This window comes from Hypanus sabinus, chromosome 26 (genome assembly GCF_030144855.1).
Source record: "Hypanus sabinus isolate sHypSab1 chromosome 26, sHypSab1.hap1, whole genome shotgun sequence".
NCBI lineage: Eukaryota > Metazoa > Chordata > Chondrichthyes > Myliobatiformes > Dasyatidae > Hypanus > Hypanus sabinus.
Genome location: NC_082731.1, coordinates 36,945,357 through 36,963,515, shown reverse-complemented (window position 1 = coordinate 36,963,515; position 18,159 = coordinate 36,945,357). Strand labels below are relative to the sequence as shown.

The window sequence follows — 18,159 nt, the reverse complement described above, 5'->3', positions numbered from 1 at the left end:
ATCACAGTGAGAGCAACGCTGTAAGTTAATAGATAATCGATATATTGAACTAAGATGTTAATGCCGATCCTGTTAGAAGTAACGACGGTCGATAATGTTTATGCTTTCGTTAGTTAAAGAGTTGCGGATAGTTTGCATGGAAGTGTATTTAAAGTAGTCAATGGAGCAGGTAAACTCTCCCTGTATACTGCACCTTAGTGTAATGTAGTTATAGTCACCTTTACAAGTATTTACAATTGAAATGTGATATTAAGGAAGGAACAAATACTGTATCAATCTTGTATTGTTTTATCAACAGTTTTCACCATATGTTAATGTGAAGAGTGAACAGTAAATGGTTAATCTTACTGCGATCTGGTTCTCATTGGCTGTGGTTTATCTCGACGTTGAATTCGACGTTATCAGTTACACGCGAAGGAGAGCGTTACAATAGTTTTGTGTTGCTTCAGGTAGTCTAGTGTTGTTTTGTGTCGTTTTAGGTAGTCTAGTGTAGTCTTGTGTGGTTTCAGGTAGTCTGGTGTAGTTTTGAGTGGTTTCAGGTAGTCTAATGTAGTTTTGTGTTGCTTCAGGTAGCCTAGTGTAGTTTTGTGTTGTTTCACATAGTCTGATGTAGTTTTGTGTTGCTTCAGGTAGCCTGGTGTAGTTTTGTGTTGTTTCAGGTAGTCTAGTGTAGTTTTGTGTTGTTTCATGTAGTCTAGTGTAGTTTTGTGTTGTTTCACATAGTCTGATGTAGTTTTGTGTTGTTTCAGGTAGTCTAGTGTAGTTTTGTGTTGTTTTAGGTAGTCTAATGTAGTTTTGTGTTGTATCAGGTAGTTTAGTGTAGTTTTGTGTTGTTTCAGGTAGCCTAGTGTAGTTTTGTGTTGTTTCACATAGTCTAGTGTAGTTTTGTGTTGTTTCATGCAGTCTAGTGTAGTTTTGTGTGGTTTCAGGTAGTCTAGTGTAGTTTTGTGTGGTTTCAGGTAGTCTAGTGTAGTTTTGTGTTGTTTCAGGTAGTCTAGTGTAGTTTTGTGTGGTTTCAGGTAGTCTAGTGTAGTTTTGTGTGGTTTCAGGTAGTCTAGTGTAATCTTGTGTTGTTTCACATAGTCTAATGTAACTTTGTGTTGCTTCAGGTAGTCTAGTGTAGTTTTGTGTGGTTTCAGGTAGTCTAGTGTTGTTTTGTGTGGTTTCAGGTAGTCTAGTGTAGTTTTGTGTTGCTTCAGGTAGTCTAGTGTAGTTTTGTGTTGCTTCACGTAGTCTAGTGTAGTTTTGTGTTGCTTCACCGTAGCCTAGTGTAGTTTTGTGTTGTTTCAGGTAGTCTAGTGTAGTTTTGTGTGGTTTCAGGTAGTCTAGTGTAGTTTTGTGTTGTTTCAGGTAGTCTAGTGTAGTTTTGTGTTGTTTCTGGTAGTCTAGTGTAGTTTTGTGTTGTTTCTGGTAGTCTAGTGTAGTTTTGTGTTGTTTCAGGTAGTCTAGTGTAGTTTTGTGTTGCTTCAGGTAGTCTAGTGTAGTTTTGTGTTGTTTCTGGTAGTCTAGTGTAGTTTTGTGTTGTTTCAGGTACTCTAGTGTAGTTTTGTGTTGTTTCAGGTAGTCTAGTGTAGTTTTGTGTTGCTTCAGGTAGTCTAGTGTAGTTTTGTGTTGTTTCTGGTAGTCTAGTGTAGTTTTGTGTTGTTTCATACAGTCTAGTGTAGTTTTGTGTTGTTTCAGGTAGTCTAGTGTAGTTTTGTGTTGCTTCAGGTAGTCTAGTGTAGTTTTGTGTTGTTTCAGGTAGTCTAGTGTAGTTTTGTGTTGTTTCAGGTAGTCTAGTGTAGTTTTGTGTTGTTTCAGGTACTCTAGTGTAGTTTTGTGTTGCTTCAGGTAGTCTAGTGTAGTTTTGTGTTGCTTCAGGTAGTCTAGTGTAGCTTTGTGTTGTTTCTGGTAGTCTAGTGTAGTTTTGTGTTGTTTCATACAGTCTAGTGTAGTTTTGTGTTGTTTCAGGTAGTCTAGTGTAGTTTTGTGTTGTTTCACGTAGTCTAGTGTAGTTGTTTCATTTTTACTGTATACTGTACCAACAGTTATGATTGAAATGACAATAAAAGCGTCTTGACATATCTTGATTTCCCTCTCACTGCCTCTTTTCTCTTCACCCTGCCATCGTCGCACTCTGGTACCCCTCTTCCAACCCTTTCTCCCATGGTCTACCGTCCTCTATCACATTCCTCCACTACCCTTTCCACCTATCACCTCCCAGCCCCCTCCCCCCTCACCTGGTCTCACCTACCACCTAGTCCTCTTGCCTTTCTCCCTACCATCTTATTCTGGCTTCTACACCCCCCACCCCTTCCAGTCCTGATGAAGGGCCTCGGCCCGAAACGTCGACTCTTTAATTCCCGCTCCAGAGAGGCTGAGTCCCTCCAGCATGTTGAGTGTCTGTTGCCCAGGATTTCCATCCTCCGCCAAAATCAGCTGCGCTTCAGATTGGCTTCAGCGTCCAGAATTGTCAGGAGGTCGAAGTTAGTCGGCTGAGACGCCAAGCGACGCCGGTCAGTCTACCGGCCCGGGACGCCGGGCGGGCGGGAAAGGCCGGCGGGGCCCTACGCATGCGCGCCCGCTATCCTGCGACTTCCGCCGGGGCAGCGTGACGTAGCCCGTTGCCGTGGTTACCGCGTCGGTATGCGTTGTAGTGATGGTCGCTAAGGTGAGGCGTCAGACTCAGGAGGTAAATTAAACCGCCCGAAAATGTCATTCGAAAGCATGTGGCCAATTAAATTTAATTCATGGGAATATGAAGTCTTGCCTTTTATTAAAAAAAACTATTATTCTGAAGCAAAGTATCTTAACTTGCCCAGGGGTATTACAGATAGTCTGAGGCTGACACCCACCATCTAGGTGGTGGGGCAAGTTGTTCAGCTTGTTATTAAAGTGCGCGACTTTTCCTGGGCTGCCGACAATAAGGTGCAAAAAGTTAGAAATGTTAGGCTGTGTGGTTGTTCAAGTTTCAAAGTTCAAAGCAAATTTATTATCAAAGCCAGACGTATGTCACCATGTACTAAGTTTGAAGTGAAATTTATTATCAGAGTATATGCATGTCACTAGTGCCTATTTTTTCTAATATAAATCCCACCTGTGACAGATGTAATGCTGAGGTGGCTACCTTAACTCATATGTTTTGGTCTTGTATAAAATTAATTAAGTTTTGGAGAGATGTTTTTAGAGCATTAACCAAAGTCATAGATTTGGACCTACAACCTAATTCACTTATGGCAATTTTTGGGATCAAAATGCTTCTGCTTCTGCTCAGGGTATTATAGCTTTTTCAACTTTATTGGCTGAGGGAGCTATTTTGTTGTATTGGAAAGATCCTCATCCACCTATTGTTTTTTTCTGGCTCTCCTCCATTATATCGTGTTTAAGCTTGGAGAAAATTAGAAGTCGGATGTTTGATACACCTTTTAAATTTGAGCAAACCTGGTGACCTTTCATTCAATATTTTCATATAACTTAAATTTTCTCTTTTTTTAAACTTTTTTAGGTAATCTTTTTTCTTCTTCTCAGTGACTTTTCAGATTTGACCGGAAGGACTTCCCCCCCCCCCCTTTTTTTGGAGATATATCCTCAAATGGAATACCCAGTCTTCTTTTTTTCTGTTTTATGTTAGAATAGTGGGGTTTCTTTTCTGAATAATGGCAATTTTTGATCTTTTTTCTAAATTATTAAGAGGAGTTGGGGGTCCTTTTATATACTAGCTCAATATTATACCATATATGATTTTGATAGTGTACACTCCTTTTTGGTTGTTTGTACTTCCATTGGAATATGTACTTGATATAACTTCTCCCCTGATTTGTATTTGTCTTTATATATTTTTAAATCAATAAAAAAGATTAAAAATGAAATGAAAATTTATTATCAGAGTATATGCATGTCACCACATACAATCCCAAGGTTCTTTTTTTTCTTGCGGGCATTGACAGTAAATACAATGGAATCAAATAATGCCCACCCCGTCCAATGTGCAAGAGACAACAACCTGTGCAAATGCAAAAAAAGAAAATAAATAATAAATAAACTAGCAAGCAGTAAATATCAAGAATGTTAGAGAAAGAGGTCCTTAAAAGTGAGTCCATAGGTTGTGGGAAGTTAGGATAGGTACATGGATAGGAGGGCTATGGTCCCGATGCATTGATGGTAGAAGGCAGTTTAAATGGTTTTGGCATGGACTAAATGGGCTGAAGGGCCTATTTCTGTGTGTTCTTCTCTATAACTCTAAGATGAAGAGTCCTTGAAAGTGAGTCCATAGGTTGTAGGAACATTTTAATGATAGGTTGAGTGAAGGAGTGAAGTATTTCAATGATGGGATCTAGTGCCCACAATGCCATTGGTTTCCAAGTAAATATGCAAAAAGAAAGGTCTGGGCTGTGGGATCGGATTCTACATTTGGAGAAGGGACAATTTTGATGGTATCACAAATGATCTGGCAAGTGTGGATTTGGTTCAGGCTGTTTCCTGACAAAAGGGTACTTGGTAAGTGAGAGGGCATCAAAACCAAAATTTTGAGACTACAAAGCTTCTATGTGCCTGTCAGAATAAAAGGTAAAGATAACAAGTGTAGAGAACCTTGAGGTCTTGGTTAAGAGAATAATGCAGATGCATAGCAGGTGTAGGCAGGTAGGAACAAACGGGGTGTGGATGGAGTGCAAGAAATGCAAGAGGACACTTAAAGAAATCAGTAGGGCTAAAAGAAGGCAGGAAGTTGCCCTGGGAGACAAGGTGAAGAGGAATCCTAAGGGACTGCAGATATGTTCAGAGCAAAAGACCAAGGGGCAAAATTGGTCTTCAGGAAGTCCAGAACGATAATCCATGTATGGAGACAAAACAGACAGGGGAGATCTTACATGAATTCTTTGCATCTATATTTACTTGGGAGACAGACACAGAGTCTATAAGTGAGACAAAGTGGAATCAACATAAGAAGGAAAATGAGGCAGTGTTCATGGGTTCATGGACTGTCGGCGGAAAGGAAGACACTGTTCCTAAATCATTGAGGACAGCACTTCAGGCTCCTCCCCACTGGTAGAGGGCATATGCTGGACGGTATGGAGTCACTTGCCTCTCAAAGTTGATGGTGGGAGGGTTGTACACACTAAGGATGACAGAACTGCCCTGGTCTATAACCCTCAGCAGCCTTTTGCCATCCTGTGCATCAGAGCCTCCGTGTCAGGTGATGTCGGAATGCTCTCCAGCACACATCTGTAGATCATACAGTGTAGTTGACACTTCATTTCACAATAACCACTGGCTTCATTACAAAACACTTTAAACTCACTCCCATGTCCCCTCTGCCCTCACAAGAAATGTTGTCACACTACAGTTTTCTCTGCTATTTCCTTGCCTCATTAACTGAGCTCAAATGCGACTCTGGTTCCTTTCCAGTCCATTTGTCCTGAACTTTAAGTTTTCTCTAATCTCTGTTCCCTCTCTAGACTCATCATGTCACTGCACCATTGATCCTAAGGTGCTAACAATCCAATTTGTTAGCTGATTTTTTAATGGGTCCTCTCTTTTTCAATATGACTTCATGCCCTCTCTTCCTATGAACTGGCATCTCAAGATTCAAAGTACATTTAATATTAAAGTGTGTATGTAGTATATAACCCTGAGAGTCACCTTCCAAAATGAAAAACAAAGAAAAGCATCGAACCCCCAATGAGGAAAAAAAGGAAGAAATCGCACAAATGGCAAAAAGTGAGTGGAAAAACACAGAATATAAAAAAATCAAACCACAAAGAAATTGCAAGAGTCCAGGAATGTTCAGTTTAGTTCAGTGCGGTTCAATTGAGCGCTGTGTCATTCATTGACTGCCGGCCGCAGAGCCAGTCTGCCCTGATCAAAATAGCACAAACGAGCAATAAAACGGAAGTGGCCAGAAAACAGAAACACGTTATGACCTGAACTACAGCATCCAATTTACAAACCGTGTTGTTTACAGCATGCCCAAGACTCCGGACTCCCGCCAAACGCAGGCACTTCCCTCCAGCAACAGCGAGCATCCTCTTCCAGGAGCAGCAAGAGAACAGTCACACGCAGGCAGCTGCGGTGAGCAAGAGGGAGTGAGGGAGTGATGGTGGTAGCAAGAAGAGTCAAATGCAGGCAGACAGCACTGAACACCCACTCGTCTTCTGCTCTCATCCTCACGCATTTTCCTCAACACTTTAATCAGTGAGAACTGGCATGAACTTGATGAATGACTGGACTCTGTAAATGTGTAAAATTGATCAGATTTGAGCTGTATGATTGAAACTACCTACCGTCGACTTAACATACAAAGATAGACTTTCCCTGACAAGTAATAATTTGATTTATAATTTATAATTTGACTTATAATTTGATCCACTCTGAGTTTATTGTAATCTGTCACTGTATATGTCAAAGACCTAGCTGAATGGGACGTGATGGCCAAATCTCCACATGATGTCAAAGTTTGTTTGATGATGTTTTTATTGGAATACCCTTTGAATCCTTTGCTATTCAATGGACAGTTGAAAAGGTGGAAATTGGACCCATGCTCTGCTCCATTAGTCAGCCCTGATTGAAGTGTTGAGGCCTGAGAACAGAAAACGGCTCAGTGCCACCTTCCTGCATTTGACCCTCCTTGCTACCACCATCATGCAGGAGGTGAATGGTAGAGACAACTTTGATTGTAAATTTCAACTTTGAATGTTAGGAGCAATCTTACAGGTTGATCTGGTTTATCTGTGTCAGAATTCTTGTTACTGATATCTCATCCTTCCTATTACAAAGTCCAAGATGGCGGCGCGACGCCGCTTGCAGCGGCCACTCTGGAGCTGATAACCTGTTATTTGTGAAGCGGGGTGCCGTGCACAATCATAATCGATTGAAAACAGACGTGGGAGCACGGAGGAACATCGGGAAATCTCCAGGAAGACCTTCTTCTTCGCTGCTGCTGCTGTGAGGTCCGGGTCTCTGCTGGGAAGAACAGGCCCCCAGTCCTCGGGGTTGCGTTGCCAATGGCCGTTGGCGGGGCCGGCTTAATACGCTCGGCAGAGGATGGTGCTCGGAGAAGCTGTGCCGGAGGGGACGGTCGTTGGCTCGGAGGTTCGACGGACTCGGAGTCCTTTCGACGGACTCAGGTCGCTTTCATTGTGTGCTGCGTCTGCAAGGCTGAGTCGGGCGGCGCTGTGTAAGTCCATAGCGGGGGTACTCCCTTCTGCTGCCGGCGTGGGATGGCGAGTCTGTCGGGACCCTGGGGACTTGTGGAAACTGTGGTGATTTCTTTTGAACTTACAGTCCTTTAACATCTTGGACTATTTTTACTGTGCCCATAGTATGTTTTTTTAAATCTATTATGCTATTGTTTGCACTGTTGTGTGTTGTAATTATGTGGTTTTGTGCGGGTCTTGTAGCTTTAGTTTTTGTTCTTGTTTGTCTGGTGGATTTGGAGCTCCTTTCCGCGGAACACGCTAGACGGTAGCGTGATATTAATACGCAGCAGCCTCTCCGGACTCTGGATCGGGGATTGCCAAACGTTATGTGGATTTTCTGGTGTAGTCTGTTTTGTCATAGGCTTTTGTGATATCATTCTGGGGGAACATTGTCTCATTTTTTAACTGCATTGTATTTGTGGTTTCTAAATGACAATAAACTGAATCTGAATCTATAGCTGTTGTTTTAACTCCTCCAATTATACAATTTTCCCTTGAATGGAACCACACAGGACAAACAGAACTATCACTAAAGATTAAACAAGATTGGGAGAGAGAAATTTGGGAGACCTTTGTGAATGAAGATAGGGTTCAAATTTTGAAAAATGTAAATTCTTCTTCTATATGTGCCAATCACTGTCTAATTCAATTTAAAATTGTCCATCATTACTATTTAACAAAGCTATCTAAAATATTTCCTGGTGTAGATAATTATTGTGATAGATGTAAAACTGAAGTAGCTACTTTGTCACATAAGTTCTGGTCGTGTTCTTCATTAAAATTGCTTTGGAAATCTTTATTTTCTACAACCTCTAAAGCTTTGAAAATTAATTTACAACCTAATAGATTAACTGTTCTATTTGGAATAATTCCGCATCATACTCAGGACATTTCATCTTCAGATCAACGTGTAATTGCATTTATTACATAGTTGGCAAAAAGGGCTATTTTATTAAAATGGGAAGATATCACTTCCCCTACATTAATTGAATGGTTTTATCAAGTAATGTTATGTCTCAGCTTGGAAAAAATTAGAAGTAGAACTTTTGAACCTCGATTTGATTTTGAGAGAAGATGGATCTCTTTTGCCAAATATTACCATTTAATTTGAATTATTCTGTATGGTTTCCTTCCAATTTTATCATCTTTTAAAAAAAAATGTGAACTGGTGGTTGATGAATTTTTTTCTATATATTTAGATGATCATTAAACGTATTGCTTCCGGGGGTTGATTCCTAATGGGGTTTTTTTGTAGTTAATGGGGTATTTTTTTCTCAGATGGGGTTCTTTTTTTCTCCTTTTTTCGATATAATTTTTTTTCATTTTTATATATTATTAGTTTTTTTCTTCAGCTCTATTAATTGTGTACATATTAATTAGTTGACACTTTGTATTATTCTATAGTTGTAGAAGATTATGTATTAATAAAAAGATTTTAAAAATGAACCACACAGGGCATGCTCACTCCATGCTACTGCCATCAGGAAGAAGGTACAGGTGCCTTAGGACTCGCAACATGAGGTTCAAGAACAATTACTACCCCTCATGCTACGGGCTCTTGAACCAAAGGATATAACAGCACTCAACTTCACTTGCCTCATCAGTGAAACATTCCCAGAACCAATGATTCACTTTCAATGAACCTTCATCTCATCTTCTTGATATTTATTTATTATTATTATTCCTTTCTTTTTGTATTTGAACAGTTTATTGTCTTATGCACTCCAGTTGAATACCCAAGTTTGGCAGTCTTTCTTTGATAGTTATGGTTATTATTCTGTAGACTATTGAGTATGCCCACAGGGAAACAAATCTCAGGCTTGTATATGGTGACATATATTAACTTTGATAATAAATTTGAACTTTGAAATGTGACGGTCCCATGCACACCTTAACTTTTAACTTGCCTTCATTGTTGAAATAAAACTACTTCAGCTGGGAACTTTGGATTGATTAGAACAGCACTGACTAATTTAGCCTCAAGAAACTCAGCCAGGAGGAAACAAATGAACAAGGTTATCGTGGGTAGATTCTGATTACAGAATGTTGTTAACCTCAACTCCATCTGCCACAAGTGGAGCTTCCCAGTGGTCAAATACTTTAATTCCCATTCTGACATGTTGGCCCATTGCTTCCTCTTGTGCTCAGATGAGGCCACCCTCAGGGTGGAGGAACAACACTTTATATTCCGTCTGGGTAGCCTCTAACCCTATTCATATTGATTTCTCCTTCCAATAAACAAATTAACACTCCCCAACCCTTCCTCTATTCCTCACTCTGAACTTTTACTTCTTCTCACCTGCCTATTAGTTACCCCTGTGTTCCCTCCTCCTTCCCTTTCTCCTACAGTCCACTGTCCTCTCCTATAAGATTCCTACATCTCCAGCCCTTGACCTTTCCCACCCACCTGGCTTCACCTCTCACCCTCCAGCTAACCTCTTTTCCCTCCCCCACCTTTTTATTCGGGCACCTCTCCCCACCCCACCTTCTCAGTCTTGAAGAAGGGTCTCAGCCCGAAACATTTTTCCATAGATGTTAAATCGAGGAAATCTGCAGATGCTGGAAATTCAAGCAACACACACAAAATGCTGGTGGAACGCAGCAGGCCAGGCAGCATCTGTAGGGAGAAGTACAGTCAACATTTTGGGCCGGGACCCTTTGTCAGGACTAACTCGAAATGTTGACTGTACTTCTTCCTATAGATGCGGCCTGGCCTGCTGCGTTCCACCAGCATTTTGTGTGTGTTGTTTCCATAGATGTTGCCTAGTTTGCTGAGCTCCTACAGTATTTTGTGCGTGTTTCCTTGGACTCGTGTTTGTCCATTTGTAGCCAGAGTTACAGAATATTTTTCATTTGTAGTCACAAAAACACAAGTGTATTTTTCTATAAAAGTTGAGGTGTGCATCGGTCCTTCACCTTTGTGACATTTAGACAATTGGACATTAACTGCATTCACAATAGGTGATTAACTATCTGGTTATCTCTGGTTATTTTTTCCTTTATCTTTGGTCACAAGATAACTCTCTGTTGAAGGTCAAATGTAGTCTTTGAAACACATTATTTGCTCTACTTATCTAATGTTATGTACAGAAGAAACGGGTATTCTTCACGTCTTCCATCATACACATGACTCATCTACCACTCAACTAGGCTCTTTCTAGATCAGATTTACGAGTTTGAATTTCTTGCTGTTTTTTGGACTACTATTCCTTTTTTTAAAATTGGCACGTCGTTACTTTGAATTATAAGTTAAAACTAGACTGGGGATTTTGTTAATTTTGTCAATATGGTGCCTCCCAAACACAAGAAACTCTGCAGATGCTGTTAATCTAGTGCAGCAGACACAAAATGCTGGAGGAACTCAGAAGGCCAGGCAGTGTCTATAGAAAAGAGTAAAGAAGTCCTGATAGGCCTGAAACATCAATGGTTTATTCTTTTCCACAGATACGGAATTAGTCCAGCATTTTGTGGGTGTTCATTTGGTGCCTAAGTGGGAGGAGAAGAATTTGAACCCGTAAGACATCAGGTTCAATCTTGATTTGTGCCAGATTGCTTGTAATGATAGAGTATTAAGTATGGGGGCCCTTTGGGCCAATCATACTGTCTAAATTAGAGTGTAGTGTTTTACAGTACCAGCCAATCGGGCTCAATTCCCGCCACGGCCTGTACGTTTTCCCCTTAACCCAGTGGGTTTCTTCTGGGTGCCCGATTTCCTCCCACCGTCCAAAGACGTACCGGTTGGTAGGTTGATTGGTCGTTGTAAATTGTCCTGTAATTAGGCTAGGATTAAATCAGGGGATTGCTGGACAGCATGGCTCAAAGGGCCAGAAGGGCCTATTCCACACTATATCTCACTAAATTGATAAATTGGGCTTCCACACCATTCTACCTTATTGATTTCCTTGCAAGATGCGAGGTCTCAACCACATTTTCTTACTGTGGCCAAACATTTTTGAACATAAGAAAATATCTCATATGGGGTGTGTTTGCTGGCTCAGGGCTTATATTCACTAGAATTCGGAAGAATGAGAGGTGACCTCATTGAAACCTAACAAATGGTGAAAGGTCTCGAAAAAGTGGATGTGAGGAGGATGTTTCCTATGGTGGGAGAGTCTAAGACCAGGAGACACGGCCTCAGAATAGAGGGATGTCCTTTTAGAACGGAGATGAGGAGGAATTTCTTTAGCCAGAGAGTGGTGAATCTGTGGAATTCATTGCCACAGGCCTGGGTTTCATAAGAAAATTTATTTTAATTATGATTAATTTATCCTAATTAACTAATCATTTTATCAACCTCTGCCTTAAATATATGTACAGATTGTGGAAGCCAAGTCTTTATGTATATTTAAGGCAGAGGTTGATAGATTCTTGATAGTCTGGGCATGAAGGGATACGGGGAGAAGGCAGAAGATTGGGGCTGAGAGGAAAATTGGATCAGCCATGGTGAAATGGCGGAGCAGACTGAATGGGCCAAGTAGCTTAATTCTGCTCATCTGCCTTAAGGACTTATATGTAGGGGGATGTCAGAAGTAGATTTTTTTACGCAGTGATATGACACACCCTGCCAGGGTTGATGGTAGAGGGAGATACACTAGGGACATTTAAAAGACTTTCAAACAGGCACATGAATGAAAGAAAATGGAGGGCTATGTAGGAAGGAGTTAGATTGATCTTGGAATAGGTCAGAACGCCGACGCAGCATCATGAGCTGAGGGACCTCTTTTCTATGAGTGTATACCTCAGATTAATACTTTGTGGAGATTTGTGATATATATGATTATATGATATATAGGTACAATGTCTGAAATACATCTTATGGAAATGTTTGTTTGATGACTTTAATAAAAAAATAAATTACAAAAAAAAAGAAAATGTTTCCTTCATCTCAGTACAAAGGCATAATATTCAGTGCTGTGATACTGCTGCCCTAATTTAGCACATTTTTTATTGATCTTTGGCCACAGGAATCAAGATACCTCTCTGCTGTAGGTCAAAGGGAGTCTTTGAAACACGCTACTTGGCCCACTTAATGTTGTTATGATCGCAGCCCCCTCCTTCTTGAGACTCACAAGATCGCTATTAACTCGGGTCTTGGACTCAGGAAATGAGAGAGAAGCCTCAAGGTTTAAGGAATGTGGCCTGGCCCCTCAGCAAGACAAAGCCACGGAAAACGGCCATTGTCTCTTGGAGACACCTTTGTGGAATGGGGATTGGACTACGTGCAGGCCCTCAGGGCAACGTGGGCTGAGTGACGGGGAGAGATTGCATCAACCCAACCTGACTGACATCTGAGACCCCGTGAGTAAGGATAAAAGGGGGGCTGCAGTGGGCAGTTCCCCAGCGACGCACCAGAAGGACACACCATCGCTCATCGCTCCCGTGCTAGCGGGAAGCCATTCAAAGCCACGTGCGTTCCGTTCTCCTTTGCCTGGTGAGCGGGTGGCTGATAACACCAAAAAGGACTTCGAACTAACAACGGGGAACCAATGTTCCCGATTCAATGGATTTGCTTCATAAACGACTGGGCAAGTTTCTTTTCTCACAAATCTCTCTTTCCAACAAGTGAAACCCAGCAGTCCCCAAAAGGCTGAAGCCTGCAGACTTCTGAGTGGCTTTTATATTTCCACCGAACAATATATTATCCCCTAGACAAACGATAGAATGATTTCTTAATGATGATTATTACTATACCCGAACTTTAGATTGAGTATTGACGATGTATATTATCTGAATGTTTGTATTAACCTTACCTTTGTGCCTCTTTATAAATAAAGACTTTTAAAATTAGTACCATCAGACTTCAACGGACCTCTCTATCTTTGCTGGTAAGTGATCCAGTTACGGGATACGTAACAATGTGTACTGTTTTAACACACATGACAATTATAGATTAATTATCCATGTTGGTAAAATCTGTTGGGGAGTTAATGTCTTTGAGCTGCAGAGGGGTTACTACTGAAAAATTGCACAAGGATCTATATAAATACAAAAATTGGCAGAGTTTTCTAGATTGATATGTGCTTTCTCTTCCAGTTATCTTGCTTATCTGGATAGTTCCTATTAACAGTAACTGTTTCCAGATCTAGAGCTTAGAGCCCATGCTTTGCCATTTAACTTTGGCCATAACTTCACAAGGTGAGAAGTAGAGTTTATAAAATAAATCTTTGAAGCAATTTCTGCTGGAGGACAGTCAGAATGTGAATACATAAACTTGACTTGACCACTCAAGAAGTACTTCTTTCTTATGTTGTGAGTGATGGACCTGATGGAAATGGGGTGAAGAGTTAACCATTCCCCCCCCCCCGAGAACTATGAACTATTCCTGTTGCTATGCTGCTAATGAGAGAGAGGGATGAAGCACGGAGGCAGGAACATCTGCTACAGATAAGAGGGAGAGAGAGACTGTTGATTTATTGTATTTTGACTCTTCCTGGATTATTTTCCTTCCACTACAAGGACTCTACTTTGCTCATTAACATTCCTCAGGAGACAGCAGGAGTGGCCTGATTTGATGGACACGGTCATTCAGAGTTGATGGATAGCTGAGACCCCGTTAGTAAGGATAAAAGACAGGTCTGGGGAGACACCCTTCAGACACACCAGTGGACACTGACCGAGTGTTGGGAACCCACAGGAAGCAGGGGGCTTCGGAGACCGAATCAGGAGATCGGTCACAGAGCTCACAGTGTGACAGCAGGGCCGGTGGGGACTTGTGTGTGTATCCACTCATGCCAGAGTGACGAGTCCACCACAGAAGAACGGTCTAGCTGAAGACCAGATGGGTCATAGCTGAATGACCACAACGATACAACGGAATAAGAAAGCAACAGGAGGTTTGCCTGCTGCAGCTGTTACATCTCTCTCTCTCCAAGGATTACAATACAACAACCATAACTACCTCAGCATGCATGAACTGAACTTTATACTTTTCTATGACAACTCATTTACCCCTAGACATCAATAGAGCTTGTTTTTTATTGCTTATTATTATTCCTACACTTTTAGGTTTATTACTGCTAACTTGTTTTATATGTATATCTGCATTTTTGATATTGTATTGTGTAGTTTACTAATAAACACCTTTAGTTTTGGTAACACCAGACTCCAACGGATACTTCTATCTTTGCTGGTCTGACACTCAGTTACGGGGTACGTAACACTTACAAAATTGGTATGCTGTAACTCTTTATTGAGTCTAGTTCAATTAAAACCTTCACCATGGAGATTGATCAACTACATAGATGACCAATAAACTAATTAGGCCGTAGAATAGGCTAAAGCCCCCTCTCTGCCAACCCCTGCCACTTAGGAAATAAAATGGTTTGAATGTTGACAAGTCTCTTACTGTGGGACGTTTAGCTTCTTTGGAATTACCCAAACAATGAATTCACTAAAGAATGAAACAAGTCTATGCATGGGACCAGAAAACTGACATTAAGACCATGAGGTATTGGAGCAGAATTAGGCCATTTGGCCCATCGTGTCTGCTCCACTGTTTAAGCATGGCTGATCCATTTTTCCTCTCAACCTCAATCTCCTGCCCTTCTCCACACGCCTCAATCTTTCAATCCGGGAATAATTTTCATGAACTTCCTTTGAACCCTCTCCAATGTCAGCACATCCTTTCTAAGACATTAGATATTCTAAATCTATACTGGTCTTCAACTATAAAATTGAAGTAAGTGTGCTAAACCTGCAAATTATAGATTTTTGCTGTCTTGAAAGACAAAAATCCTAGAGTAAGGTTAAACTCAGGTAATGCAAAGAAGGGTGATGGAACTGATGACTTTGTTGCAAAGTTTGCAGACAATATGAAGACAGGTGAAGTGGCAGGTTGTGTTGAGGAAGTAGAGAGGCTACAAAAGGACTTAGATTAGGAGGATGGGTAAAGAAGTGGCAGATGGAACACAGTGATTGGAAGTGTACACACTTTGGTAGAAGATATTAAAGGGTTCTCTATTTTCTACATGGAGAGAGATGCAAAATAAAAACCTGAGGTGCAATGTGACTTGGGAGTCCTTGTGCGGGATTCACTAAAGGTTATTTGCAGATTGAGTCTGTGGTGAGGAAAGAAAATGTTATGTTAGCATTCATTTCAAGAGGACAAGAATATAAAAGCAAGGATATAATGTTGAGACTTTACAAAGCACTGGTGAGGCCTCACTTGGAGAATTGTGAGCAGCTTTGGGCCCCTTATCTTAGAAAGGATGTGCTGAAACTGGAGAGGGTTTGCAGGAGGCTCAGGAAAATGATCCCAGGATTGAATGACTTGGGTTATGAAGTGTTTGATGGCTCTGGGCCTGTACTCACTGGAATTCAGAAGAATTGAAACCTATTGAATGGTGAAAGGCCTTGATAGAGTAAATGTGGGTAGGATGTTTCCTATGGCGGGAGCAGAGGACACAGCCTGAGAACAGAGGGTGTCCTTTTAGACTGGAGATGAGGAGGAATTTCTTTGTCCGGAGAGTGATGGATCTGTGGAATTCGTTGGTGGAGAGCTAAGAGCACGACAAGGCACTCAGCCGCCCTGGTCACCATTGCCAAGAGTCTTTAAACTCACCCGGCAGAAGGCAAAGGCAAACCACTGCTGTAACCTGCAGAGTACATGATTTCCCAATGTGTCAGAGCGGCGTGGAGGGAAACTGTCCGCCCAATGGAATTTCCAGATGAGCGAGCGAACACAGGAGCCGGCGTAAACGTTTTACATGTTAACCTGCGATCGGGATCGCCTGTGGCAACCTTTAGGAATTATGATACTAGCTTCAGTGAGAAGAACGGAGGAAGTGGGGACTGGTGCAGGGGTTCCCAAACTTTCTTACATGCCACTAACCCCCCCCCCCCACCACCACCACCATTGACCGAGCGGTCCCTGGAGTAGAGGGCGGCTTTCGCCCATTTTGCACAGGATGTGATCCCAACAAACTCCTACCTCGCGAACTGACCTCCTTACTCCCCGCGACCCTGATTTTCCGCTCAGATCGGTCGGTTACTCGGTCCTGGTGGAGGTGCCTGTTAGAATCGGGAGCGAGTTGAAGGAAATGCTATGGGGAAAATTAATGCGGCCGTGATCACCCACCCGTAAGCTGGATAGGAAAAATAGTAAAAATGGGAAACGGGAAAGACGGGAACATTTAATCATTTTCTTTAAGCCCGAAACGCTCTGGGCATCATTTCAACTGCAATATCAGGCGATCCAACTTCTCCCTCTTGGTCCCGGAGAACTCCCCAACCTTCTCCTGGCACCTGTAGAAGTGGAAAGTGGGCATGCAGGTGATGCCCACTGCCCTGGCCAGCTCCTCCGACTCATCCACGTCGACCTCAGCGAAGATGACGTCGCGGTGCTGGTCCGATCTCATCCGGAGGAAGGGCTTGATGCTGGCGCAGTTGTTGCACCACCGCGCCGCGAAGAAGAAGACGACCAGGTTCTCCTCTTCCTCCTCCAGCAAGGTCGCGAATTGCCGCCGGGTCCTGATGGGTCTCAGTACCATGCTGCCGCCTCCGCCTCCCGGTGAGCTGCGTCCACGCCCGCCCCCCCGGAGCCCCCGGCCGCCCTCTGGCAACCCCTGGCCGATAGTGACGTGCCGTGGCGTCACGCAAAGCAAGCCCGACTCTGAGCCAACAGCAAGAACCCCCGGTGGTTGGACTTGCCCCCAAGGGCGGCCGCGCTTCTCGGGCTCGGAACCCGGCGTGGCACGGCACGTTCCGGCAGCGAGTTCGGAAAATGCTTTACCCTGGATTTCTAACTCCGGTACGTCCGGTGCGAATGGCTAACCCCTCTGTGTTTGGCGTGTCAGTGTGGAGGACGCCAGAACAGTTAGCACCCGTCAGCCATCAGTCTCCGGATCCGGCGTGGACAACTTCACTCACCACAACCTTACACTCCGGCTCATTTTCTCAGTTTTATTCATTTACTTACTTATTAGTTGTTGTTACGGTTTCTTTTTGTATTTGCACAATTTATCAGTCTTTGTGTGCGTTTTTCCTATGATTCTGTCGCTCTACTGTGACACCTGCAAGGAAGGGAATCTCGGGGTAGTATTTGGTGGCTTACGTACTTCGATAATCAAATTGGGTCATTGTAAGTTGTCCCGGATTAGCCAAGGGTTTCCGGCGGATGAATGACCTACAGTCAGGTCCAACGGCCAGGAATGCCGTACTGCCAGGTTCTGTGGCGAGAGAAGGGCGTGACAAGGCCCAGAAGACGTCCTGATGCTTGTTCGTACCAACGGACCCGGACTTCTGAGGTGAAAAGTGTGAAATTGCCCCAATACAGCGGCTTTTTCAGTTTGAAAACTCTTCCGCACGGGTATCCTGAAGTCGTCGGATAGATAGATAGCTAGATAGGTGAATAGAGATAGAGACAGATAGAGATAGCGGGAGGTGGATATAGAGAGATAAAGATAGAGAGACAGATAGAAAGGACATTGAACTCACTGCAAATAAATTCCACTGGGATTGTAACTTCCCCACGGACTGGGCGGTTCGTTAGTTCAGAGGATGAATATGATTTTAAGCAGGAAGGGCCTGGGAGAGGTGTAACCGGCAGGAGGAGGACTGAATAGACCGGATGATATCTGGAATGGGTGTCGGGGTGGAGATACATTTCTCCCAAAGGTGCTAAGGCGCTGCTTCCGTCCGCTGGCCCGCAGGTCACCCTTGGGCAGGATGTAGCACCTACTCAAGCCCCCCCCCACACCCCCACCCCCACCCCGATTAGGGTCACATGCAGCCGTGACTGCCCACGTCATAGGAATGAGCGATATCTGGAAGGTAAGCATAACCTGAAATAGAACTGGTAAGGTTGCAACCGTTTAACTAAACGACTGTCCTGACGAAGGGTCTCGGCCCGGAACGTCGACTGCCCGACCTGCTGAGTTCATCCAGCGTGTTTGTACGTCTTGGACTGAGTGACTTGACCGTGCGGTCTGGCATTGTTTTAGTCCGGACCTGGGCCAGAGTGGAACCGGGTCAGGGAGCCAAAGAG

At 42.9% G+C, this 18,159-nt stretch overlaps 1 protein-coding gene across 1 annotated transcript; it reads right to left on the bottom strand.

The window, feature by feature from the left end:
• Positions 1-16,342: 16,342 nt before the first annotated feature.
• On the bottom strand, positions 16,343-16,663 carry LOC132381743 (thioredoxin-like). Its single transcript, XM_059951315.1, has one exon. It carries the CDS (start codon positions 16,661-16,663, stop codon positions 16,343-16,345), a length of 321 nt encoding a protein of 106 aa, XP_059807298.1.
• Positions 16,664-18,159: the final 1,496 nt, after the last annotated feature.